Source organism: Strix uralensis, chromosome 37, assembly GCF_047716275.1.
Source record: "Strix uralensis isolate ZFMK-TIS-50842 chromosome 37, bStrUra1, whole genome shotgun sequence".
In the NCBI taxonomy this organism is placed as follows: domain Eukaryota; kingdom Metazoa; phylum Chordata; class Aves; order Strigiformes; family Strigidae; genus Strix; species Strix uralensis.
This window is the reverse complement of record NC_134008.1, coordinates 2,051,682-2,079,465: the sequence shown is the minus strand read 5'-3', so window position 1 is coordinate 2,079,465 and position 27,784 is coordinate 2,051,682. Positions and strand designations below refer to the sequence as shown.

Below are 27,784 nucleotides of genomic sequence, written 5' to 3'. Positions count from 1 at the left end.
TGTAAATCTCTGGTGTCTACCCAGACTGCCTCAAAGCCCATTTCTATCACAAAGCTTCGGTGGAATCAACAAATGTATCTGCATTTATGTCAGTAGAAGATTAATTTAGCCAAGCACGTCAAAATATTATATAAGAGGAAGGAAGCCTAAAGGGATTGTGTGAACTGGAAAAATGAATTCTAGCACTTTTCTGCCTCTGACTTCTGTGATCTCTGTATAGTTGAAAGCCAGGGGGCAAAAAGGAAAAAAAGCATCATGGGCAAAATTTCAAAGAAGCTAAGGCCAGTTTTGGAAGGAAGATGTAAAAACATTACAGGAATTGTTGTATAAAAGGATCTCATGTTTCAGTCTGCACAGCTTTACCCATGGCTTTGGGCCTACCAGCACTAGCTGCTTTTTGTTTCATAAAACTTGTGCAGGCCCTGAATACTTTTATTCATCCAGCATGACTTCAGCAGAGAGAGCTCTATGCGAAGAGGTTCTAGACTCACTTACGAAAACCGAGATAGCCTTATTGAAGGCAATCTGTCCGTCTCGAAAACCTTGTTCCTGGTCAAATGTTTGCCAGACTTGGGAGTGATGCAGCTATTACTGCAAGCCCTGATGAAATTCCTGCTGATTCAGAGGGAAAGGCGTTAACCCTTTCAAGTTCTGGGTCAAAGGAGCACTGAGGTATTGAGCCAGCTACTTCAATGCAATGTCAAGGTTTTAATGTGGCTACCAATACTCAGAATGGATCTGAAAGTCAGACTTGAGCTGAGCCTTAGGCCAACGAGGACAGAGGGAATAGCCTGGGAGAAGCAGGATTTAAAAGATGGCAAAGAGTCAGGGAAAACTGTAGGGATAAAAGTGAAGTGCATGGAAGCCAATGATGTGGGATAAAAGGCTTATTTCCTACTGTAGTTGAGGCGGGAGGGGGGAGGCTGAAGTCAGTGTAACTGCATCTGTGTGAAAGTAGCCTGCCTTTGTGAAGAAATCATGCCAAGAATATTCATGGCTGAGATACCTGACATCAGATTTTCCCACTGGCTAAATTTGGGTGCAGAGATGAGTCCTGTTAGACCTACAGTGTTCTTCACCAGTAAAACACCAGTTTACTTCAAGCACGGTCTTGCCGCGATATCTGGAGTTCCTATGTCCACACTTCTCTCTAGCAATTATACTGAAGTAGCAAAACAGATGACTAACAAAGACAAGACACCTAACACAGAAAGCTTTGTATTTTTGAAGTTAGACTTTGGCAGGGGGGAAAATATTTAAGGTAGCTGTAATCAAAATTCATTCAAAATAAGAATTTGTCTCATATGACATGAATACCACAATAATATCTGTAATAAATTCACATTTATGCTTGAGCTCAGGAAAGTAACAAAATACCCTCAAAGCAAAAACCCACAACATTCAAGTGTGGCTCAATTTGCTTCCCTTGATAAACCGTACTGTGAGCTAGCAAAGTATTTAAAAGTACAGATTAAATCTACGTTTTGTTATTCTGACTTCAAAAAGAATGAAAACTTGTATGAAATACTGCACCATGGAAACTGGTTCAAACATTTAAATTCAAACACAAAACTGGCTTTAGCAAAGCAGGGAAAATCACTCTTAACAGTGTGATTGAAGTTTAGCATTTTGCTCTACAGCTCAATTTTTCTTAAAAAAAAAAACCCCAAACCACAGTAACGTTAAACTCTATTCGCAGTGTCTGTGCAGCCTGAACAGGATCCCACAAAGCTGTCAGCGATGGGCAGAGCTACTTGGCACAGCGATGTCCGTACAGCAGCCATGAACTCCGCAGCCCTGATGCAGGTTTAGCACAGTCTGTCTTCATGCCCAAACCCCATCGATGCTGCTAAAACACTCAGTTGTGAGCTGCTTCCTTTTGGCACCAAAGTGACATCTGACACGTCTGACACAACAGACACTTGATAACCAGCTTTTCAGTGACTTTTGTTCTCGGGAATTTTAGCGGCATCTTTTAGAAAAGGTTTTTCCTATTAGTTTTACCAGACAGCTTCAGGTTTTCTTATCTGTGCCTTCTGTTCGAGCTAAGCAACACCTGAGCTCATTTTTACTTGACATTTATTATTCTCTTAGTGTCATACTTAATTCCACCACTCTGATAGAGCTCGGTGCTTTCTATAGTGCAAGGAGAACATCAAACAATTTCAAAGTAGGTTTTTTTCCCATAAAATGTCAGTGAGGTCACAGCCCCCAAAACCCACCTTCAGAAGCTTCTGACATTTTTCATAGTTTTCATTTAACTCAAGAAAAGGAAAGAAAACACAAAGCTGCTGGAAATGATGAAGAATACTACACTCTGGTTATATTTTTCTACACTGTTTAAAAGAAGATCTACAATGTAGAACAATGTGAATATTACCTAAAGATGAAAGCCAGGTTTTTCAACAGTAGGAAGACTAACCATCATCAGGTAAGAGAGAAACTGAAATTCGCATCTGGGGAAAGATGCTCAGAAGACTGAAGACTTAGTATGAGGTTTCAGTGAAACACCTTGAATTTGTCACATAAAAAAATCCATCCTCTCTGGACTGTAGCTACAAGCAGGTGCTCTATGGAGAAGCCAAAGCTCACGCTGGAGGAGACGGGAGGTTAAGTAAAAACACCATGGAACTGACATACTGCAGCAAACAACCCAAAGTACAACACATCCATCAGCGTCTGCCAGGAAGATCCATTTTTATGAGGCTGAGGGCAATAAAATTTAGATAAACTACACAAATCCCCAAAGATTTGGAACATCCCTGGAAAGAGTTGGAGGGCTGGGTTAAGACTCGAGAAGCAAATGTAGGATGTTCAGGAGAAAAATTAACACTGTAAATTGAACGGAGATCACTAAGAAAGAGACAATTAACTAAGCGGTGTGCCCCACAAGACAAATGGAAAGGTACAAAGGTGCCCTGGGACAGTGAACGGTGCAACAAAATCAGACCTCATCCAACCCTCTGGAGCAACCAGTGCTGACCCCTCCTGCCCAAAGCACACAACAGGCAAATCGAAACACGGAGTAACGAGAAAAGAAAATGTGTAGTGAAACAATCTCCATTTTCCAAGTACTGTGGAATAAACATGACCAAAGTGGCCACGTAACACCTTGGAGAATACTGAAACAGCCCACCCACAACAGGGTAAGAGCCAACGGCTTCTGTATTCTGGGTGTAATAAAAACAAAGTGTTACTGTATGTAAACAGGATTCCATAGGAGACAGAAATATCAAACTACAAGTTCTCATGGCAATCTGGGCTAAAAATAACCATCAATCAGTCTGGAAAGTTCTGGCAGTTACAATTCTTCAGAATTTGAGGAAAAAGAGTGGTGCAAAATCGATAAAGAATGTGGTTTCACATAAAACAGGGACTCCTACTGCCAGCGTTACTGAAGAGAAGAACGCTTATCACAAGAGGGCTGGCAGAAGAAATTTTCACCTGCTGTATTAAGGTAAAGCATTAATTCCAAGAACTTTGAGGACTTCAGGTAAAGCCCTTTGTACAAAAGAAAATTTTTATTCATGTTTGCAAGTGCATATTTTTTTGAGAAATTGAGATAAAAGGCATACATGAACATCACCATGATTACATACTATGAAATATCTGTTGAAATTTATCAAACTTATATTTGTATTGAGGAAACCACTAAGGCTTGTAGCCCATGTCAAAAATAAAGTCAAACGGAAGGAAAACACCCTTATTGCTGTCATATGAAAAATCACCACTCAGAAATGCCATGGGCAAAATTCTGATTATGTCGATTGAGGGGGTGAAAGGGGCAAGAAAAAAAATCAAGCCATAAAGCTGTAAGACTTTGTTGGCTTTTTTCCTAAATGACTGTTCTCCCTTTCCTGAAATAACATAAAGAGAAGATGCTACTATGCATAATATGACCCTGCATATCAATTCTATTAGTTTATGAAAGTGCTGTATCTGATATAGGATGTTCTGCAGTAAGCCACAGGTCAGTGGTGGTGTTAAGTAATGTATAGGGAAGTATTACTTAAGATAGATCTCAAATATTCAGTATCTCCAACTTAAAAAAGTGAAAAAATATGTTAAAATAAAAATATGCCTCTTAAAATGGTTCTGAAGTTCGATTCTGATCCACAGCCAATACTGTGAAAGGAAAACGTCAGCAGGGGACAATTCAACAAAACCTGCGAGCAGTAGGGCTCACACGGCAGAAACCAATGCAGGAATCTCTCCCCAGGATGGAATTTATCTCAGAAAAGTGAACAAACCCCACCATGTGGTTTGGCAGGCTAGATGGGGTCCATGTCTCAGTTCAGTCAGGCTGGTTAAGCCTGTCCTTAAGGCACAGCTCTGGTCTCCACCCAACTCAGGGCTGGGACAAGAGCACAACACGCAGCATCACTTCTCTCTAGGCCAAATTCTCGTTTTCTTGAGAACAAACAACAGTGTGTGAGAGGGAAGAGCACAGCACTGTGCTCCAACAGGCAGGCTGCCCTACACAGCCCAGGGCAACCAACCTGCGGCGCTCACACGGGCACACACCTGGCTCACAAACAAGGTGCGAGCAGCACGTGTCTACACGTGTCAGTGCCAGCAACGGGACCACAAACATCTCACCTGAAATTGCAGTTAGGGCACGTATTTCACGACTCTGACAGCTGGAGTAGTCTGCTAAGCAATCTGGGGGGAAAAAATAATCTTATTGCACTGTATCTTTTCCTAATTTTCACTCCACTTCTTGGTTTTAAACCAGCAAATGAACCTGAATTACCCTTTAACGAGTAATATTGCAAGTGCTAAAGACAGACAGAAAAGCCCCACCATAAATAAATTGTAATATAGCCTTCCAACGGGTTATAAAATGCGCATTTATATATTTTAATTACATTTATTATGTAAAATGAGAGAATTAACGTTAATTGAAACTTAAATGACCCAGTTAGAGTCACGCCAATTGTTTCTGTCACTGTGCAGACCCCCAAGATGCAGGAGCTGGCACAACAACCCCACCTCAGCACTGCCAGCCAAGTCCCCTTTTTAATCCACGGCTTTATGCCATCTTTTTACTATTTGCAGTTTGAAGCCGGTTTTACCATCTCCAAAATTTTTGTTTCAGTTTACGGATGCAGTTTACGCTGCATTTCTTGGGGCAGCGGTAAACAATGATTAACACAAACTATTTTGTGAACAAAAATTTCTTCTCACCTGATGTAAACATCAGGAAAAAAAGAAACAGTAACCAGAAAAGTGACCGCTCACAGATTAATATTAATGTGTGAATTGACATTAATGTTTTACATTAATCTTATTTTGTTTAGACAGAGTAAACTAATACATTTGAAAGTATATTTTCACAAGTAGTTTTCAACGGAAAACTTGATAAAACCTAAAAAGTATCGGAGGCCTGACTTCAGCAGGTCACAGGCCTGACCAACAGCCCTTCCCATCCTGGGCTAAGGACAGATTGTCATGTTCTATATCGCCAAGACAACTTTCACACCGCCACCTTGTTACTGCCCCAGGTTTTTAACAGAAAGATACACTTATGAACTAAATCTGCCTTTCTATATGAAAAGCAAATGAATCTCCAAGAGTCCAGATAAATCCAAACCCCACATAAGCCAATATATTAGTTGAAATCCTGAACATAAGACAAAATGAATTTGCATGACATCACCAGTTCCCAGACTGGATAGAACAATTATTGCAGGCCTGTATGAAAGACTGTACTAATGCTCCCTGGGTGTGCAGGCTAAGGAATTATACACCTTCTGAATAATCATACCTGTCCTGCAAGGAGCTTTACGATGCTGAGCTACAGGAGACTCATTGACACAACCGGAGGTTTAACAAACTCCTGCTATGCCACATGGGATAATCTAGAGACTTAACTCAAGATTAAGGGTAAAGGCCTGATTCTCATTGCCTTCAGAATGCCAACGGAAAGTCTGAGGTCAATTGTACTGTCACTGCACAGAGAGATCAGCTGCCTCGTGACCCGAGCAATGCTGAGATTTCCATGGGGAGAGAGGCTCTGACTGTGGCTCCTCCTTCCAAGAGGTCTTTTGCCTTTATGTTTGTACTACAAAACACACAGCTGGCTCGGGAATATCTTGCACAGTATATTATTAAAGCCACACCTATATATAAAATTTGCTTGTCCCAAAAAGCAAATGGACAATTAGCTGGCACTTTAGCTGATTAAAAATAACACTGATAACAAACAGACATAACAGAGCTTGGGAAATGATTCCCCACCTCTGGGTGTGAGTTTATCTGAAGTTGTGACTCTCTCAGGGCCTGACCAGACGTTGCTTTGCCTTAGTCCCGTTTAAGGGCTGGACAGGCTGTTTGGATTTGTGCATCATTTTTATACTTCTCTTGGACACGAGGTTCCCATTTTTACTGAGATTTTTAAAACGAGTATCACACCCCCCAGCTCCCGGGTGGCACTGCTGCAAGAGCAGGGACCAAGCGGCCGCCCCCAGCCCCGCCGGCCCCGCGCGGTCCCTCCAGCAGCGCCGCCCTGAGGCCCCGCGGCGGCCCCGCGCAGCGCCGAGCGCTTCAGCGCGGACACCGAGCCGCGGCGAGCGGAGCGCGCAGCCGGCAGCGGCCTCTGCGGGAACGGACCCACGGCCCGACCGAGCGCGGCGGAGGAGGCGCGTCCCCAGCGCGCAGCCGCGGGCGGGCGCTTCCCGGAGCGGCCCCGAGGGCGGCCGCGGGCCCCGCTCACACGGGCCCCCTCGGCGCGGAGCCCGGCGCCGGCTCCAGGGGAAGCGGCGGGGCCGCGCGAGCCCCGCGAGCTGCCGCCGCCCGGGGTCGGCCCCGCGCGTCGCTCCGCGCCCCCCCCCGCGCCCGCGCACGGACCAGCCGCCCCCCCGCCCCCCCCCCGGCGGACGCGAGCGCAGCCTGACCGTGGGGCGGGAGGCGCCGAGGGAGCCCCGGAGCGGCCCGGGCTGTCCCTGTCTGCCGCCAGCTCGGGCGGGGCCGGCCGCTGCTCCCCCGCCTCGGGGCCGCGGCGCCGGGGCACGCCGGGACGGGCTGCGCGGGCGGGGCCAGCTCCCCCCGCGCAGGTGCCCGCCCCCCCCCGCCCCGCGGCCGGCAGCTGCCCCGCCCCGCCCCTCGCCGCCCCGCCCCGCGCCCCCCCCCCCCCGCGCCGGCAGCTGTCCCGCCCCGCCCCGCGCCCCCCCCCCGCGCCGGCCGCCCCTCCCGCGGGCGTGTGTGTCCGGTGTCGGGGGGCGGGAGCACGCGCGGTCCGGGTGTGTGTGCGCGGGTGTGACTGTGTCAGGGGGTCGCTGGGTGTCCGCGCGGGACTGTGCCTGCGCGGGGGGGGCTGAGGGAGCGCGGACGGGGGCTGCGGCAGGTGAGAAGGTGCGTGTGCGACGGCGCGAGTGGGGCGCGCGGCCGTGTGGGGTCTGTGGGGGTGTCGGCGTCGGGGTTCAGGTGTTGCCGCGCCCACGGGGGTCGCGCCCCTGTGCCTGCGTGTGCGCGCGTGTCTCAGTGTGCGCCTGCGCGGGTGCGTGCGCACGCGCTGTCACTGCGCGGGGCTCTGCGCCCGCCCGGCCCCGGTGCCCGTGTGCCCCCGCCCCTGCGCGCCTGTGCCGCTGCGCCTGCGGCGGGGGGTGGCGGCTGCGTCTCCCGGGGCCGGTCGCGCGTGGCCGTGGCCGTGTCTCGGCTCCGGGCGGGACCGGGACTCCGCGGGCGGGGGCGCGTCCTCGCACGGTCCCCGCGCCGCTGCCGCCGGGCGCTCTCCAGGGTGCTGAAGCGGCGCTGCCCGCTCTGCCCGTCCCTGCCCGCTCTGCCCGCCGCTGCCCGCCGCCCTCCCGCCCCGGCGGCCCCGCGGAGCACCGAGCGCCCTCCCCGAGCCCCGCCGCGCTCCCCGAGCCCCTCGGCCCGGCCGCTCCCTGTCCCACTCACGGGGCCCGTCGGCGCGGGGCTGCGCCGGAGCTGCGGGCAGCATCTCCCCGGGATGGGACCGAGCACCAGCCCCGGGCACGGCCGCTCACACCCTGCGCCGGAATGTGCCCGCGGCTGCTGCGCGGGGTGGAGGGCTTGGACAAAAGCCCCTGGACGGGCAGATTTTCCACAGTTTCTGGTCAGTCCCTGCAAGACTGTTGCCCCGGGGTGCCAGGGGGGCACCAAGAGCCTGGGGGGCACCGATCTCCCCATCAGCCTGGAGGCCCTGCACACCACCAGCAGAGATGGCCGGTCAGCAGGAAGGGGGGTGCTGGGCAGGTGTTTTGTTTCTTAACGGCACCTCTTTGAGCACAGCCTGCCCAGCGTGGCCTGGCTGAGGTTCTTCAAACCCTGGGTGTGCTGAGCGTGGGCAGTGTCAGAGTGGCCCAGCACCACCCACCCCTGCTGTCTGCTTGGCCCCCGGTGTGCAGAGTATGTTCAGGTTTCTACTGCCATGGCTGGGCAGATCCCTGAGCCACAGTCTGGTTGTGGTGGGCACGTGAGAAGGGGACAGGGCTGGGAGGTGGGGGGGTGTAATTCTGGGCTGCTCTTTAACTGCAGAAGAGTCCGCCTAGACGGCTGTCGAATCGGGGAAGCTCCGTTAGATGCATTCACTGGCATGTGATGCTTTTTCTGGAGCTTCCTTTAAAACACACAAGTTGTTCTGTATTTGGGCACTGTCATCCCCACACCTGCAGTCACACAAAACCCACCACGAACATTTGGGGTGACCTGCCAGTCTGCCGAGAGGCTTGGCAGAAAGAGCTGTTCCTGCCCCCGTGGTGATGTCCCAAGCGATGTCAGCACGAAGCACGGGGACCAAGTCGGAAGGTCAGGGAAAGCTCACTCTGATGCTGATGGCCCCTGTGGAGCTGGAGGAGGTGCCACTCTCCGGGGTCTCCAGCTGGGACCACAGGTCCCTGGCAGCAGCCCTCAGCGTTGGCTGCACTTGGGAACCAGCAGCTCCCCCGGGTCTCTGCCTTTGCAGAGGAGATGCCGCGGCCTCCACGGTTGGGTGTCTGTGAGCCATCGGCAGGGCTGGGGATCCCATCCTGGAGCCAAGGGCTTGCTGCAGCATCCTCTGCTGGCCTGGGGCATCTTGGGTCAGCCCTTCCCTCCAGGCACCTCCCTGCAGCCCAGAGGTTGTCCCCAACGCTCACTCGGAGTTCAGGGGGACGAGTCACACAATGTGCATGCAGGGAGCAGGGGAGGGAAGAGGCATGAAGGGCCCACGCCAGGTCAGACAGCCCAGGCGAGGGGCTTCACCTCCACTTTGGCTCTCCCTTTCCAAGGCAGGCTCTGCCCTTCCACTCCCACGCACGCACATGAAGATGCCCCCCCTGAGATCCGGTACCTGTCCAGGTCTCAGGCCCTGCCCCATGTTTCCCCAGAGCTGCCTCGGGCAGACACCAGCCCACGGGGCTCCCAGAGCTGTCTGGGGGGGCAGAGGTCCCAGGAAGGACCAAGGGGGAGAAAGCCAGCCTGCCCCCAGCTCTGCTCTGTCTGGGAAAGCTGAGCCCAGCCCAGCCCATCCCCAGCTCTGTGGGGAGAGCAGCTGGGCAAGGGGCAGGGGGATTGGGCTGCCTCCAAACCCAGCCTAGCTCCCCTCAGGGGTTGACCCCGCTGCGTTCTGGCTGATAGAAGTGACCGAGGAGCTCCCAGTCCAGCTCTACTGTAGGCTGGGGAGGAATGACAAAGACCTGCTGTATTAAGCCTAAGAACACCTGCTGTGTTAAGAAAAAGGGTAAAACGGGTGGTCGGGGGCATCCAAAGCTCTCGTGCATGGAGCAACTGCTACTTCTTGCCACGTTTCTTGTTGGTTTCGATCAGGGACAGCCCCTGCTTCTTGATGTCTTCCCGGGTGAGGACAAGGCCATGGTCTTCATCATCAAAAGCAGGGGGGTCTGGAGGAGAGAGCAGAGAGGAGCGGGCTGGGGAGGGTCTGCGGGGCCACCTCCGCTGTGCCCGTGTCCCCGGGGAGAGCTGACCCCTTTTGGAGAGCTGGTGGCATCCCAGAGAGCCCCGTGCCCGGCCCTCGGGCACAGGCACTGCTGACGGGCTCTTCCAGCCCAGCATCCCCGGGTGACCTGCAGGACCTGGGGATGCCACTGCTGGGGTCCATCCCCAACACTGCTGGGGCTTCCCATGAAGGTCTGGAGCTGCGGGGCGGTGGGTTCACCTCCGCTTTGGTATAAAAGGGCGGTGAGCTGCCAAAAGCTCCTTGTCTGCTCCAAGAGCATCCAATCAGAGGAGGCCACAGGCAGAGCCAAGCATTGGTTCTTCTTCACACCCAACAAAGGGGATTTTGAAGACGAGGGCCCCCTCCTTGCCCCACAGCATCTCTCCTTGTTTCTGCTGGGGCTTAGCGCTTACCACCCCACCGGTTGCCGTCGTTCTCCCACATCCCCACCTAAAGCCACCCCCCATGCTCAAAGCCTTGGAGACGGCCAAACTGTTCATCCATGGTGCTCAAGGAACAAGTTAGTGCACGTGGCCCATTTGTTTATTGTCAGTTTGTAACATGCAAAAGCACAGACTTTAAAACCTATAGGCAATAATTTTTTTTTTTTTATTTTTTTTTTTTTTAAAAAAGAAGTCTCTTACTCTCCTATGTGTTTGGAAAACCTGATGAAAACCTGTACTATGGTGTAGATTACAACCAAGATAGCCGATGGTCTAGAAGGGCTGGAAAAGGATCAGACTATGCCACTGTCTGATAGATACCTACATTATAAACCAAGGTTTACTAAGTCTTTTGGCCATGTTTCTATAGTGTTTGACCAAACAAAAATGCACTTCAGTGCTTCAATGGCTACTAAGTTAAAATTCTAATGAAAATAAAGCAGATCTGTGTCATCTGAAAAGTCGAATGGAATTTGTGGTTTAATTTTACTTACAAACCCATGCTAAAACCAAACTACTTTTTAAACCAGGTTGCTAGATTGACTCTCTCAAAGACAGCAGAAGATGTGTGTGTCTTGTTTATGCTCATGTTCTGTAGCAAGTTGAGTCTGGATAGAGAAGAAATCGCAGCAGAAGGAATTAATTGGTCTTGGAAAACCTTGCATGGGCTAGGTTTTCTCTTTTAGGGGAAGAGTTGTGTCTCTTCTCAGAAGTGAGAGTTGTGACTGGGGATGAACGTTGAGGGTGGGAGCAAAACTGTGCTCGGATGGTGCCCAAATAATGAGCTACACATTTGAGTGATGCTGACATATATGTGATCTTTTCAGAACAGACCCCAGAGAGTCATGCCCTGGATTTGCAGCTTCTGTTGTCTGTTTTAGGATTAGTTGGGTTTGCTTCTCTCGTAGCTTGTCAGACTACTGTTAGATTAGGCAGGGCTTGTAGCAACCACATTATGTTATCTGAGCGTGACTCCAGAGGCCTTCAGACCTTGGCCATGCCTCATGCCTTGCTTGACCCAGAGGGAAGTGAGTGCTGGGTTGTGTAGGCTGGGCTTGATGTGTCAGTCATACAATTTCTTTTGCTTAAACCACAGGAGCCTGATGGGCCACCAGTCACACTTCAGTGAGATGTGATAGCTGGCACAGCTTCTCATCCAGTTCGAAAGCAGTGCTGTGTGCAGGTAATTTTCCAAAAGCATGGTGAGGACAGCACCTCATCTGTTTTTACAATTGCTGCTTTTTTTATATGTTGTCTGATAGTGGAACGATGTTGATTAGTGGCAAACCAAGATGAAGCTTCCATGTAGACTGGTCTCTTACTGAGTGACAGCTAGGGCTCGCAGGGATCCAGGAGTGCTGTGCAACACATTTGATTGATCCCGTGTTTCTGAACTAAGTGTTGATGTGCACACACTAGCACAGCCCCGCTGTCTCATGGTCTTTCACTTTCAAGATCTTTTAACAGTAAGTGGAAAATTTACTGGGCTCTGGTTAGCTGTGCTAGGATGGATACAGCCCATAAAGGCATCAGTCTTGCATCCTTCCTTTCTCTTTTTGTCTGCAGCCTGACCCACCACCTTCTAATAAGTGGCAGCTCAGCAACTGGCTCACCAAGGTGAAACCCACCAGCAGCGCCAACAGAGATTCTCAGCAAAATCGCCCCTGGGGATGGATGTGAGGAGAGCAAGGAGCAGGGGCAGGGCCTCAGCAGCAACTCCTCCCAGCAGTGCACTGAGCCGAGGGAGCCTCAGCACGAGAGCTCGGACCAAGCAGCCGTGGCTCCTCAGGACGCTCATCTCCTGATCAAAGACAACTGCCAGAAGTCTCCTGTCCAGGAGCCCTCGCCCAGGCAAACTGCGGGTGTTCCCCCAGTGCATGAGGGGCCCAAGGGAGGCCTGAAGGTGGAGAGTGACCCTGGACCCCTTGAGGGCAGAGACCAATCTGCCAGGGACAAGACAAAAGTCAAATCCAAATGGAAGCCTGGTGCGAGGAAGCGGGACCTGGAGAGGAAAACCACAGACACTCCTGACAAGTCCCTTCGAAAGAGGAAGGTGAGAGGTGGAGGTGGAGGTGGGTTTGTACAAGGACCAAGGTGGTGGTTGAAAAACACCCATGTAGAGTTCATTTCTGCTTCACAGCTTGGGAGTGGATCCATTACGCTCCTTCTCTAAAGGTGTTATCAGACTTCTAAAGAGAATGCCTATCACACCTGTCCACAGGTGTTTCCTGTTGATCACAAATCCCCTGCTAAGCAAATGAAAAGCCCTGCAAGCTAACAAATGCTTTGGTGTTTTAACACATTTTTTGATGTGTTTTCTTGGAATACTAGTTTTCTCAGACAACAAAACCCCTCTTATGTTGGAGGAGCTTTTGGCAGCAGGCTGTGTCAGCATGTGGCTGGCCAGCTCCCTGGTAGCATCTGTGGGTTTCTCTGGCTTTCAGCCCAAGCAGAGCTTTGGAGGGCTGCGGTGCCCCTTCCCCCTGCAACCCCTTTCAAAGCAGCACAGTATCTGCAGCACCTCCCAGACTCTGCAGCCATCTGCGCTACCCATCTAATGTCTGTTGTGGGAGAGCATCTTGCCTGCAGTTTGTGGGGGTGTCCAGAGGGAGAACCCACCCAGTCCGCCCCCGTCTGTGGTTTTCAGTTCTGTCCACGTGGGCACCTTCTGCTGCCTTTCACCGTGCAACCTCAGTCTGAGCAGTGTAGTCTTTTCCTGGGTGAAGTCATTTCTTTCCATGAAACATTCGTGATTGGTTGCTTACACAAAGATAAACGAATTCTGCAGGTGCCAACTGTGTTACTACTAGGGGTGAGAGCAGCAGCCCCCTGCCTTTTACTTTTCCATCAATGCAGACTGTGAACTGAGCCAGGGTCACTGATAGTGGATCTGCTTTGGATCTCAGCGCTTGGATAACTACGCAGCAAACGTCTCTGGTTGTCCCTGGAGCTGCTGTGGTGCCAGCCGCAATGTTAATGTGTCCAGCGAGGGGCTTCGCAGAGAGCCCTCTGCAGAGTCCTTCAGCTGTAAGAGTTGCTTTCCCCTGAATGACAAGACAGTCCTTTAGCTGAGGTGGCCGCTGCTGACTGGTGGTTTTTGGGAAGCTCCCTCCCAAAGGGGGCTGTGAATGTCCCTCCAGCCAGTGGTTCAGGTGCACAGAGAGTTGGCTGCAGCCCTATGGTGAGTGGGTGTTCCCTGGGGGTATGCCAGGGCCTGCACACCTTTTTGGTTCTCCTCACAGAGCAGGTGGCTTAGCGGGTGGGGGTGAATACCCTTGGTTCCCACATGGGTTTTGTTTAGTCTTGTAATTTTCTAAACTTCCCGTAGCTGTGGGGGAGAATTGAGAAGAGCAGGGAACTGGTGAATAATCTTGAGAGACCCTGGCAGTTCCCCTCTTGTAGAGCAGCGGGAGAAAGGTAGAGAAGGCAGTAAATCTGTCGCTGTCGTGGTGCATCAGTGTCCTTGGAGGCTCGGGCTTCATGGTGGCCAGCGAGGCCAGGTCCAGCTGTCAGACATCTTCTGCGGCAATGAAGAAACAGTTCCAGGCCATGATCGAGGTGCTGGAGCCTTGCCCTGAGCACACTGCCAGAGGGAGACGCTGTGCCCGGCACAACCCACTGAGCTCCATCATGGTGACGTAAACCTGGGTGTGCTCTCGGGAGGGAGACAGCAAGGCCTGGAATGCTCCTGGCCACCACCGGGCACACTGGGGGTGACGCTGACTGATCAGTGCAGTTTCTTTCACATTTGCTTGGCTTGTAGCAAATTATTTTGAAGTTTTTAATTCATGTGAGCTGATGATTTGCACGCTTTGTGTTTTAAGATCTACGGAGTGCAATTAAAAAGTATTATTTATTAGCTCTCTGCCTTAATGATTCTTGTTCTTCTAGAAGATAATGGCAATGATTTTAACAGACTGTTTAAAATTTCACCTATATCAGATTCTTGTTAATAAAACCAAAAACCCCAGCACATATGGGCAAGCTGAGTGATCTAACTCTCCTGTGAAGGCAGTTTTTTCCTTCCCTCTGACAAGGTGTATCACAAAACACAATTGCTTGCAGTTCATGAATTTCCCAGGAGGAATCTGAATACCTGTCTGTATGATTCAGACTGAGTGAGGAGAAAAAAGTTCATCCAGAAAGATGAAATGCTTATTTTCAGCAATGGAAGTGCCTTAATTTTGATTACTATTAGCAACAAGAGGTTTAGCAGTTGCATCCCCGTCACTACAAAATAATTAATCTATCTAAGCAAAAGTAGATAAAATGTCATTTTAGGATACTTGTCAGTGAGCCTGAAATCCATATGTGCTGTGCTCTGTGTTCCCCCTTTGTCAATTCATATATCATATCTTTTCTTTTTTTTAATCAGAATCGATCAAGCTTCTTGGTCTGTACTTTACATGAGCTTTTAAAACCTGAGTCATTTTTTTTCTTTTTTTTTTTTTTTTCCCTTCTTGTTAGAGGGCAGTGGAGAAGAAGATTTATGGGAAGAAAAAGAAATCAGAAAAAGAAACAAAATCATCTCAGTCTTCAACTGACAAAGACTCCAGTAAATTGAAGTGAGTATATGGTGGTGGGATGGCAGAAAGATGCATAAAACTGAGTCTTACTTAAAAAGGTTAAGGCAAGGAACTGTACCTCCTGTCCTTATACTCATGAGTTTGCTGGTAACCTAATGTGCCTTCTGAAACTTCATCTGCTGCAGATTTGTCTTTACATCCTGGAACCAACCACGTGGCTGTGGAAATGTAATTGATTTGCCATTTTCTTTGTGGCCAATGTGAAGTGATACTTGGGTGTCCCCTGTCTTCCTCTCTCTCCTTACTGCTGAGGATTATGGTTCTAATCATCCAAGCACAAGCTGATGTTTCAGTGGCTGGTCATCCTCCCATACTTGGTTTACACTGCTGCAAAAGCCTTGAATGTTGTGGCATTTGTCCTGATTTCTAGCAGCTGAGATGGGAATGAAGACTTCACCATTTGAAACACCAACTTGTCCATCCTGCAGCTCGTGTTGCTGCATGCTCTGATGTGTGTATTACACATAGCTCAAAAAAATATCTCTATGCGGCAAGAAATTTAATTGCCAGTTGTGCCCGTCCTACTTTTCCCTCCAAGCTGGTAGGCAAGGATTTGCACTGCTCTTTCGGACCAGATGCAGGAAACAAATCTGTGCAAAACAATATGTTGTTTGTGTTGCAAACAGTGTGGTAGAGTGCCTGCCTGTGGGGATGCAGGAGTCGTTTCCCCTTCTCCAAACTGCAGTGGTGGTGACCTGCCAGCAGATGATTGCCCGCACTGATCTGGGAGGTGGCAGCGGCTCTGTGGGGAGTATCACAGGCTTGTTCTGCACGGTGGTTTAGGGGCTTCAGGGGATGGCAAGAGAAATTGCCCTCTGGCTGAAGATGTCCCTGCTCATTGCAGGGGGGGTTGGACTAGATGACTTTTAAAGGTCCCTTTCAACCCCAATTGTTCTATGATGCTAGGTGAGTAAGACTTGAGAGTTCAAGTATCAATTATTTCTGCTCTCCGTAGAAATAGAACCAGCCTTGCAATGCTTTTTAAAAGACAGTTGGACTAGATGATCTTTAAAGGTCCTTTCCAACCTAAACCATTCTATGAGTCGGTGAACTTCTTTTTCTTTGCCCATGTCTTCCTCATTCTGGGTTCTGCTGTCATCTTTATTTGGGGGAAGTTTGTACTCTCTCTGCATGGGAAGAGGGAGAAAGCTTTATCTGATTCATGACACTTCACATGCATTTAAAGATCTTAGTCTTTGTCAAGTGAGAAGATGATGTGAACACCCTTTGCGCAAGAAGAAACTGAGGTGCAGACAAGTTGCTTGCTCAGACGCCCACTGCAAACAGGTGAAAGAGCTGAAAGTGTGGCCCAGGAGTCATGACTCTTGTTCCTGTGACTGAGCAGTCATGTCCACAGCAGAGAGAGTTCTGGCAGCTTCTTGGGAAAGGACATTGTCCTGAGTGTAACTGTATGCCCATCAGTTTTGACTGGATGATCATTGCCATTTTCTTAATTGGACTGATCATGATGAAAGCAGAAAGTCAGGTGTTAATGCTGATACTCTGCTCCCTCAGCTGCTTTTGCTGTCACCGGTTACGGGCTTTGAATAGCCCTTGCCTAACAGACACACAACCAGCGTGCTGTTTGAATTGTGACTCTCTGAAATTTCAGGTGGCCTTTATGGCCAGGGGTTTCTCATTTCTTCCAGCATAGCATTTGCAGTCCTTCTGGTAGATCTGCTGAAACTTGCCCCGTCATTTGCAGAAGAGTGTACTGCCAGCATTTTGGCCAGGTCTTTGCTAGAGTGAATGCTTCCAAGAGCACGTCTTCACATGGACAGTGTTCTCAAGAGGGGTGCCTCGTGCCCCAGTCATGGTCTACTGCATTCAATTCTTGCTTGACTTGGACTGGTATGCAGCGTTGAGGTTTGTGTCCTGATGATATGAGTAAACTGCTTTTCTGTGGAGAAAATACTGACGTACTCTTAAAGCACTGAGACAGTGGGGCTAACCGTTCGTTGGGTGAAGGGCTATTTCAGCTGTGGCAATAATGGAAGGGCTTTAATTCTGGGGTTCATTCCTCCCTTCTTCTCAGTGAAAAGGAGCACCCCCTCCAGCCATGTTCTGGCTTGCGGAGTGGGAAGGATAGGATGCATTTCTGGGGAGAGAGGGCTCTGGCTCTGGTCGGGGGATGCTGCTGTGCTCTGTGCACTCCGCTCTGGAGCGTCAGCTGTACCAGGGTAGTGAAGCTGGGGAGCATGTGTGCAGTGAGTAGGGACTGTAGCAGGGGAAAGGCGGGTTGTGGAAGAGGGGAGAGGACTGTCCCATGCACAGCAGGATGAAGCAAGATGTGCAGTGTCTCGCTTCAGTCTTCTCATGGAGTGTAACTTAATTTCCTCCTCTTCTGATGTGGCCGTCCATGAGCTGGGGTTCACTGCTCAGCGTTTTCTTGGAAACTTTGAGAAGCTGGATAAAATGATGTGACTGAGCAGTAGTGAAAGAAAGATTAGAGCTATGTAGTGCTGCTTAGAGCTGCCGGAGTTCCCTGGTAATCCTAACTTCAGATGGTCAGAAATCTGATCTGCCACTGTATTATTGCATGGGATAGTCTCTGCCATTTAGAAGCACAGCATTTTAAGTCTCTATCACCTGAATCCTCTCAACTTTTGTAAGTGTTGGCTAGCTGAGCTGGCAGGTCTTAAAGGAACAACTCAGTTTAATTCTGTCAAGACATGTGCAGGATCAAGCATCAGGGTGAGTATCTCTGACCATAGAAGACACCTTCTACCATCACGGAGAGAGAGAGGCAGTGCTGCGGTTCATTTAGTTTGTTGGGTGATTTGTCCCAGGGGTTTTATTCGCTGTAATTACCTCTCTCCCTCTTTCAGTGAGAAGGGGCTGTGTTGGAGGGATGCCTTTTTTGCAATGTCTTGATATTCTAGTTGCAAGTCTTTACTCCAAGGACAAGTCCTGAGGCTTATTCTACTGGAAAAGCAGCTGGCTTGTATGTTGTTGGCAGCTGAAGATGTGGTGTCTAACGCACAGCCAAGTCCCTGAAGTTTCACTTTGCTTTTGCTGGACTCTTTCTGTTACCAAGTCATTTCACACTCCCAGAGAAATTGAAACAGAATTGGTACCTGATATAACTCAGTTGTTAAAAATTCCCTACATTATATGTACACCATATTCACCCTAATTGATGAATTTGCTTCCCATCTCCAGAGCATCAAAGGCTTCACTTGAAACCCAGAAGAAAGGTGTCCTGGTACCCCTGCCACTGCCACGCGTGTCTCCTGCACCTCCTGCACCAAAGTCAACCAAGACAGCCAGAAAGAGACCCAGAAGTGAGAGCGATGAGCTGCCAGCCATGGATAACACTGCCAGGGACAAGAGCAGCCACACGGATCCTTTGTTGTCCAAGCACAGGAAAGAGGAGAGAAATCACGCTGACCTGTCAGAGGGCATCAAAGTAGGTATCTGTTATAACTGGCGGGGTGTTTCCTGCGGCACGTGGGCGCTGTGTGATTCTCTTTAGGAATGTGTTCTGAGCATATTAACAAGGACGGACGATAAACCAGCCACCAGAGAAAGCTCTCTGAAGCATTTTTGCCCCTTTAATGGCTCTCTGTGACTGTCTGTTGCTAGCCCGAAAGCCTCCATTGTAGCTTCTCTGCTGACTTTCCGTCACCTGTTTTCATTTCGCCAGTGAAATGTAGTGAGAAGGCGTGACCAGTAAAAACCAAGAGAATCGTGTTTATGGTAGTAAAGCTTTCTGACTGTAGGCAACTGCAAGTACAGTTTTGATGTCAAAATAAGTGTGTTTACACAAAGAGTCAATTGCTTATAAATAAGAAACAAGCAAGCTGTGGTTTTGACTGCAACCTGGGTATGAGGTTTTATAGCTTGCTTACAAAATTGTTAATGATCCTTACAGATGGATATTTGCATTTTTGGGTTATAAAATTCAATTCAAATCTTATGGGTGGCAGGGTGTGTGTGCTCTAGGATGATGTCATGTGTGTGTGTTAAACCAGACTCTGCACGCTGCTTCAAACTGCTTGATCTTTCCTGACAGTGTAGTTAGCAATGGAGACTGAGCAACTTCTGTGTGGTTAAGCTGGAAATAAGTGTGAATGGGTATTAGCCGTTCCTGCCTTGGCTAGTGGCCATGAAAAGTGTGCTGCTTGCAGCCTTGCTGCTATCTTAGCCATTGTGCAAGGAAAGCTGCTACTTAATTTCTTGGAAAAGTTTGAATGGTATTAAGCCTTACTAGCAGCCAGGTAAGAAGCCCAGTTTCCATTTCCATTATTGGAGGGGGTGCTGGGGAAGAAGCTGAGAAGAGGGGGAGAACCTGGAGAATAGACTATGCCTGGGACAAATAAACATTTTCTCTTGAAATGTAGGAAAGCCAGGCTTTGGAATTGGTTTAGACGTATGTCTCTAACCAGCTTTATCTCCACTCTGTGGCTCTTCAGGATCTGCAGGGGATGTCACAAATCCTTTCCGAGTGACGCCTTTGCCAGATGGTACCTCCAAGCCGAGGAGACCTCAACTCAAGTTTGAAAAGTAAGTTTATGTTTTACAACCCTCATCTCTATTTTCTGAAGATGCCAGGCAAGGCTGGTCCTACAGCCACCCTGGATCCTGCCTCATAATGAGCACTTCTTTTAGGAGGAAAGAGGGAGGGAGAGATGTCTGAGACCTGCCCTGCACTGCCTTCTCATGTCTGGGACTTACCCCCGCCCCCTCAAACACAAAGCAAAGGTCTCATTACAGCAGTTCTTGGTGTGAGGGAAGCTACTCTAGAAATTAGGTACTTTTTAAATTGGAGAGGAGGTGTCTCTTGTGCCTGCCTACAGGTGATGGGTTTTGATTTGTCTGGTTCTTGACAAGTAGCAGACTCCTCTGTCACAAGGTAACTGTCACAGGCAACTGACTGTTTCGGGGAGGGCGTGACTCTTTACTGGCTCGTTTTGTTAGTGCACAGGTGGCTGTGTGCTGTTTGCACGGTGAACAGATTATCCCAGTGCACACAAATGCACGTGGTCGAACTTCGTCATTGTTTGGGTGTTGATTGAGACCAAGACCTGTAGAAGCCTTGGTGCCCACATCTCTTGTAAGCAGATAACTTGAATGCAAGCTCTTTTAGTCCGAGATGAGTGCCTGGTACTGCAAAGCTTACCGTATGTTCCAAGCAAAATGTGTTTGTGGTACTGCACTTGAGGAATGATGGGAGGTCACATAACTACCATCTTGCTATGGGAGCAAAGAAGTAAACCTGGCCTCACAGTAGCCTAACCTCTAATGGCTTTTTGTTTTGAAATGTAAGTTGCCAATATTATTCTAACATACATTTTTTAGGAAATCATTTCATCTGTGCATGCAGCTGCTGTGTATTTCTGTACATGCAGACCACATTCACTTAGTGACTATCATAACTGTAACGTGTGTTTGATAAGGCTGTAACTGGCTTACCAAAACAGGATGTTTGGACTCCTGGCATCCTCTAGATATGAAGGTAAAATTGATAATTCTCCTGCCCTTTTTTTCTGTTTTCTGGTTTTGCTCTCTCTGTCCCCAATTCAGACAGCACCCAGCGGAGTACTACATTGAAGAGGTCGGGAGGCTGAAGCACAAAGCTGATGCAATGGTAAGTCTCAGCCCTGTGCTAGAAATGCTCACCAGCTCTTGCATTCAGAGCTGATCCCTGCCTGCATGGGATAAGATTCACTGGCTGACAGTACTTCTGTACTTAGAGTATGTCCAAGTCACCTGTGGGGAGGCTGTCTTTATTTGCCTAATGTTCAGACATTTCCCTTGGCTATAAACACACCTAGAGGATGTGCCTAGAGAACAGGATTCATTCTGGCGCTGTCTGAGGTCAGCAGGCCTGTTGGCTTTGCAGAGCTACCACGAAGTCCTTGGAAAAGAGGTGGAGCGTTAGTTATAAGACAGTTCACTCTGAACCATCAGGATCCTCACAGTAATTGTGTTGCTGGTGAAGAAGACTTGGAAGTGCCCGTTGCAGATGTCACTGGCTTTCTCCGCTGTGGGCAGTTTAACAGCGTGCGTGAAGGAACATCTTTTGTTGCTAACGATGGTTCACTCAGATAATGTACATTTGCTACTTGCCATTTACCTGTGAAAATGAAATGAGGGAATACTGCAGTGGGCAAGCCCCATCTGCCTCTCCCGAGGCAGGCCTCCAAGACCAGAGGATAATATCCAAAACATGTGAAGGTAATAAATTACTCAAGGAAGACATTGAGGAAGAGATATAAATAGCCAGAGCACACGAAGCTGATGACTGGAACCACATTAGGGGCTCTGCTGAGAAGCCTTTAATTATCACCCAGAGGCCTGACTTGCATCCTTTTCTTTCTTCAAATCCTGCCTAACTAGGCAGAAAAAAGGAATTCAGGTACACTTAAGAGAAGTAGCTTTTGTCTTAGTCTAAACGGGACAATTTTCTTCCCAATAGACCGACAAGACTGGAAGGGCCTTCCAGGACCTAGATGCTGCCCTTTCCTTCATTGAATTTGGGATTGCCTTGGAATCGGATGCAACAGAACCAAAATCAGATTCCAGCGTATTCAGCGGCACCATAGATCTCCTCAAGTAAGCGGTTTTCACAGCGTGGTGGTCAGGCAGCGTGTTTGGAGTGGGAGGGGGAGTTGCATTGCTTGTTTGCAGCTGTGGCAGCTCTGGATTCCCCCCACGGAGCAGCGCCCGGGTTGCTGCACAAGCACAAGACAGCCCATGGCCAGGCACCAGAGACAAATCCTTTGGCATGTTCCAGCACTGCTGATCAGAAGGAGGCCCCGTGTCCTACTCGGCATTTGAGCCGCGCAGCTGAGGTTATGACAGTCAAGGATATGAAGGAGTTTTTAGTTTATCCAGTTCTGAAGTTGCTTTTGCATGTGAGCTCAGTAGTATTTCAGTCAGAAAAAGCACAACAATACTGTGTGTGGAGGAACAGTTTGTGCCCCAAAAGTCTTGCAGCTTGATTGAAGGCAGATTTTACTGCTTTCTCCCATGTGTCTTTCTACCAGTACACTTCATTGGGGTTTCTTTTAGCCACCTTCCCCAGTTAGTTTCACGGCCATAGCAGATCCATGTCGGTAGTATGACATATCCAGGCAGCGCAACCCAAGGAACCGTGTATTGGATAGAAGAGAGACAGGTATCAGTTTATTCCTCTTGAAATTACAGGTCATGTGAGTGTTTTCGAGAGCTGATTTGACTTCTTGCCTATAGAGCTGAAACAGCTGTCAGGATTAATTTTTTTATGTGTTAGACTTCCAAGTTTTTCAGTTACATTATCTGCTTTCTGGTCCAGATGGACTGCATTTCCAAGATGCTGTTGTTGCTTTGTTCTCAAAAAGGAGATTTGCTTGCTTGTTTTTCGCCAGAAGAAACACTTCCACTAAGATGTCTGTCTTGTCCAGAAACACTCGAATTAATATTTTACCTTCACTAGTGGGGGGCACCTCTTCTGGGCCCCAGGCCTAGAGGTGGCCCACGAGGGGCATCTACTTGTAGGGATGGTGCCCATTAATGAGTGTAAGAGGAGAGTGAGTCATATAAGGGGCCACATCTGTTCCCGCTGCCTGGAAAACAAAGCATTTGGAGACACAGTCCTCTGCTCAAGACCATACAAACCACTCGGTGCCAGCACTAAGAACTCGGGGCAGGTTTCCTGACTTTTTGGACCGGTGTTTGAGATAATGGCATGCACTGACTTTTCATAAACAGTGGGGCTTCAGAGCACTGATGGCTGACAAGATTCTTTTTATTTTGTTTCCTTAGATTTGTCATGACACTGAAATCCTTTATGGACTCCTCAGCATCTTCACATGACAAAATCTTTGCTGTGTTATAGTGCGTAACTGTTTTTCTGTGCCTTCATATTCTGTTTTTAGACTTGACAGAGTGAAAGATCCATTACATTCAGGGCGAAGGAATGAGTTAAATGGCAATCAGAGTTCTGCAAGTGAAAAAAAATCACAATATAAAAACCAGAATGAACTGGAACATCTCTAAAGGGAGCCGGGATATCACACGTGGAAGGCACAGGCTCTAAAATTTGATCTGCTGGTAACTTGAGAGCACATAAGGGCTTTCTCCAAAGGTGAAAGAATGCCATTTGGCTGCCCATGTTTGAGCTGCGTAACTGAAGCTGTAGCTGAAGGCACTTCTGGACGGGGGGTTACTCAGCCTTGTGACACCTATGTGAGGCTGGGCACCTGTTTATGTAAAAGACTAGACATGGCCCTTCCCCGGTTGCTTTTTTTCCTTCATTATGATTTTTTTTAGAGAGTCTTTTTTTAAGATGAGCAGCAGGAGGAGAAATTCAGAGCTTTCTTGCCTTTGCAGTACAGCTGATGTGTGCCTGCCTCTGTCCCACAAGGCTGGTGACTGCTGAGCAGGCATGGGTGTGTTTCTGTTCACAGCATGCGCTGCCAGTCCCTTCTGCACATGGCAATGTGCCATTACAACAAAGACACTGCCATAAGGTATTCCAGGATCCTGAATGACCAGTTCAGGGTAGGGCATGTGTATTACTGAGATGCCAGCTGGATGGCTGTGGTAGTTACTGATGTTGGCTGAATAGCCCAAACCTAACAAGAGTTCTCTTCCTCGCTGCAGAGTTCTTCCAGATTAACACAAGCACCTTCTCCATGTGTTCCAAGGTAAGATTTAAAAATACATATGTTGTCATGTTTCTATAAGGGTGTGAGTGAAAACAGGAGCGAGAGTGTTTGAGTTGCAAGCTGCATTTGAGAGTGCCTCACCACTCACTCCTTCTTCCTACCTGAAGTCATACTGTTAGGGGCATGGGTATTTCTGCTCTCTCTTTCCTGTCTTGTTGGAAAGGGGTTTTTTTGTTGTTACGGGGTCCAGAGTTACCACATATTAAGCAGAGCAGTTCTCCACCCAAGAAGCAGGTCAGGGGAGCAAGGAAGGTATTGTCACTTGGCTGTGTCAGAGCCCCTGTTGTTGTTGTCGTCATCTGTTAGAGATCCCTTGAGACTTCACGGGGTACCATCCCCACCTCCTGCTGCCCAGCTCCACACCTGTCCCTTTTAAACTCTGTGGTTGAGAGAGGCTTGTTTGGTTTTTAATAGTGACACTGAAATTCCAGTCATTTTTCTGCCACCTTGCACAGTACAGTTTATTGGGAAGTCAATGGTCTCCCCAGAGCAGCGGTGGAAGCCCTGTCGTACCAGTGACTAAAGTCAGGTTGGGTGAAGAAGCGATGCGATGAAGCCAGCCTGTGTCAGAAGGTGGGCAGCTGGTCGCAGTTACCTTCCTGAGGCCTTAGAGAAGTGTGTGTAGGCTGACCTGGCTGCTGTGACCGGCTGTCAGAAAGCTCCAGCCTCCATCGGTGGGGAGCTTCAGCGTGCCTGAAATGGAAGTTGTTTGGAAAAAACATTTAGATAATCTGGTGAAGGCTTCCACAAGTAGGTGTAGGTGTTGGGAGGTGGATGGGTGGCCCTTTCTGATGTCTGGTCCCACATTTTCTTTTGTCAAGAGGAGCCCTTTGAGTCACAAATCACTTCAAAATCCTTGGCCTTGCACTCAAAGGACAATTACTTGTTACGTAGCTGAACACATCTCAGTTTTCAACACTCCACTCCATACTGCAGGCCTGGATGATACTGAATAGTTCCTGGCATAAGATAGTCTTGTGGCAAGACTTTTAACTCTGAAGTTAAATGTTTGTGATGGTGCTTCTTTCTCCTGCAGAAGCACAGGCATGCCCTCTCATCCTTCTGCAATGCCCTGTCCTGCCAGTTCTGTGAGTTCTCAGCCAGGATTGAATGCCAGCAACTGCAGTGGGAACAGCACCGGCTCTTCATTCCCTGTTCCCTGTAATATCCCAAACATCACATCTTCCTACATCAACACCACTTCCTATATCATCTACACGTATGACTTTTGGGAAAAGGCCGATGCACTGGCTGGGAAGAATATGGATAAGTTTTTGCCCTCTGGCTTTTCGGTCATATGTGTTGTGGTTATGTGTATGTACTTGCTTAAATCTTAACACTCAGTTTAGCAAACACCATACTGAAAGATCAAAGCATTAAATATGTTAAAATAGACAGCTATGGCATATTGACAGAGATACTTGATGGTGATTATTGATGAGTGTTCCAATTAAAAGGTTGTCTTGGCATCCTCGGATGTCTTAAGAGCTGAGGGATGAGAGTATCAAGGATGTATTGCCACTGTCTGTTGGCAAAAGAAAAGAAGCACAATGTTCCTGGTGGAATTGTTGGAAGGCTGTAAAAATCCTCACACTGAGGCAGCTGCTGAAATTCAAAAGGCTTTGCAAGTCGCCTTTGAAGAGAGTAACTTCAGTTGTTGGGTGTCCTCTGAGCAAATCTGTGCTCGCAGCAGCAATTCGTGTGTAGTGTTTTGGGTTATATCCTCCGAAGGCTGGTAAAAGACTGTCACTGAGAAGGAGCGGTGGATGCTGCTGGTAGGCCAGAGGAGTGAGTCATGGAGGAAAACCTGTGTGAGGCAGCCTGAGCAGTCTTGTGTCAGTCAAGACTAAATTCAAAACCTGCTCTCTGTTGCTGTTCTAATGTAGGGGAGTGATGACTGGGGTAGTAAATACTCCCAGGGGAGTGGATCTGTGCAGGAGAATAGTAAATACTCCTGTAGGCTTGGCAGTTGTTGTTGCTGTTCAGGACGGTGGAGGAGTTTAGTACTGGAGCTTGTTGATACTCAGTGTAAGGTACAGGTGCTAAGAGGTACAGAGAGAGAGTACATAAAACCGAAAAAAAAAAAAGAGGCCACATCCTCGATTCTTTTATGCAATTCATTGGGTATAAGAGGAGGAGGAAAGAGCAGTGGCCTTCAGCTATCAAGGGCCCTTAAAGAGGGAAGTCACAAATTAGTGGAAAGTTGTACCTGATGTTGGAGCCACCTGTGCAGAGCTGAAGCGCTTTCTGGCGGGTCCACAACCGGGTGCTTCCAGTGCAGGACCCAGCTCCTCGCCGTCATTCAGAGCAGTGCCGTGGATCACGAGGCTGTGACAGGTTGTTTTCCGGCCTCTGAGCTTCCGGCTCCTGAGCGAGGACAAGCTGAGGTTGCCCATACGCATGTGAAGTCCCTCTCCTTTCACACAGTGCTGTGGTCACAGATCAGATTATTTTCTGTTTGCTCAGGCAGCTCCTGGGCTCCTTGTCTCTGCTTACAGCTCTTCTGCTCCCCATGGAGGGAATCGATACCCATTTTCCAAACCAAAGCAGGAAAATGAGGGGAAATGTGTTCTCTGCTTCTGAACTGAGAAGTATTAGAATGAAAGCGTTGTGCTCTCTGCTTCTGACGAGTTCCTTGCACAGCCAAGCAGAAATTTCCAGCCCCGAGGTTCAACCTTTGTGTATCAAAAGGAGAGCTGAGGATGGCCAGTTGCTGACAAGGTACCTGGCACCATGGCCGAGGCTGGAGGCGGTGAGGGGCTGGGATGAGCCCGTGTCGCAGCAAGGCAGGTCAGGCAGGAATGTCTTGGCAAGGGGACTGGAAAGGAATAGGTGTGAGCATTTCCCACACCTGCTGCCGCCTGCACAGGGGATGCCAGCACAGAGCAGGGCGTGCAGCCTCTGGCACCTCCCGGCAGGTCCAGATCTACCGCAAAAGCCATCTCCTGCCGGGCGGGAGGAGGAGCGTGGTGCATGGAGCTGGCGACGGGAGTGGAGGGCTCTCTTCAACCTGCCTGATGGGCCCAGCTGTGCGCAGCCCAAACCAGAGCTGTATCGCCTGGCCAGCTGGACAGATTTTTAAACCTGTTCAGCTGAGAAATCCTGATGTCTCCAAGGTCTGAGGGTGGATGAAGCAAAGGGACCAGTCTGGCGACAGCCATGTGTGCTGCTGGCCATCGCTCGGAAAGACACCAAATTTGGCTGGTTTAAAACCTGGGGGAGGTGCACGGTAGGGACTGGGGTGTGAACACCCAAACTTCTGCCCACCTACCCTGGCGTCTCGGTGTCCTTTCAAAGCCAGAGCCTGGGGAGGCCGTTCAGTGTGTGTGCGCAGGTGTGAGTGCGTTTTCCTCCCACGTGCCCTGCCCTCTGTGCTTGTGACGCTGCCCGGCCTTCGACTTGCCGATTGACGGGGTGCTGCTGGTGTCACTCCTCGCTGCCCCCTCACCTGTCAGATGGGTCTGTTGTGTGAAACCAACCAAATGTTTTCTCACTCCCTCCCCTTTTTCCAGAGTTTTTTGCTGAGCTCAGCACTGTGACATGCGCTCTGGCGCTGAACAGCAGCGTGACCAAACTGGTACACTACGCCAGACAGGGTTTACAGTGGCTGAGACTGGAAACAACTACACCTTAACTGGTGCTCGAGGTGGGTAAGTACCTGGAACTTTTTTGCACTTTTGAAGCCTCAGTAACGATCTGACTTCTTGAATTATTGGTTATTGCAAGGAAAAATAAATCGAGATGGACGGAATCTGGTTACACTGGAACAACTCTGAACTTTGACAACCGGCACCGACACTGCCTCCAACACCGCCTCTGGAACTGGCACCGATACCTGCACCGACACTGATACCCACACCGACACTGCCACTGGCATGAGCACCGGCACCGGCACTGACACCGACACCAATACCTGCATGGACACCGGCAGCAGCACTGGCCCCGGCACTGAGACTGCCCCCAGCACCAACACCGGTACCTGCACCAGCACTGACACTCGCACCGACACCAACACTGACACTGGTACCTGCACCGGCACTGCCCCCAGCACTGGCAGCAGCACTGATACCCACATCAGCACCGGCACCGACACCACCGCCAACACCGCCCCCTCTTTACAGGAATTGTACAAGCTCCTAAAAATTAATCGAACAGCCCTCCCTCCTGTCACTGTATTGGCTTCACCAAGAGGGACAGTTTTCT

General features: G+C 49.2%; 1 protein-coding gene across 1 annotated transcript; it reads left to right on the top strand.

The window, feature by feature from the left end:
• The first annotated feature begins 732 nt into the window (after positions 1–732).
• Positions 733–27,215, top strand: LOC141937088 (AF4/FMR2 family member 1-like). Its single transcript, XM_074854489.1, is given in 16 exon segments — positions 733–873; positions 4,957–5,137; positions 7,848–7,873; positions 11,908–11,961; positions 11,963–12,394; positions 13,744–13,974; positions 14,821–14,906; positions 18,090–18,340; positions 19,343–19,433; positions 20,454–20,517; positions 21,349–21,485; positions 22,677–22,748; positions 23,321–23,414; positions 23,517–23,560; positions 24,618–24,842; positions 27,089–27,215. Coding segments are annotated over 16 exon segments (2,256 nt in total).
• Positions 27,216–27,784: the final 569 nt, after the last annotated feature.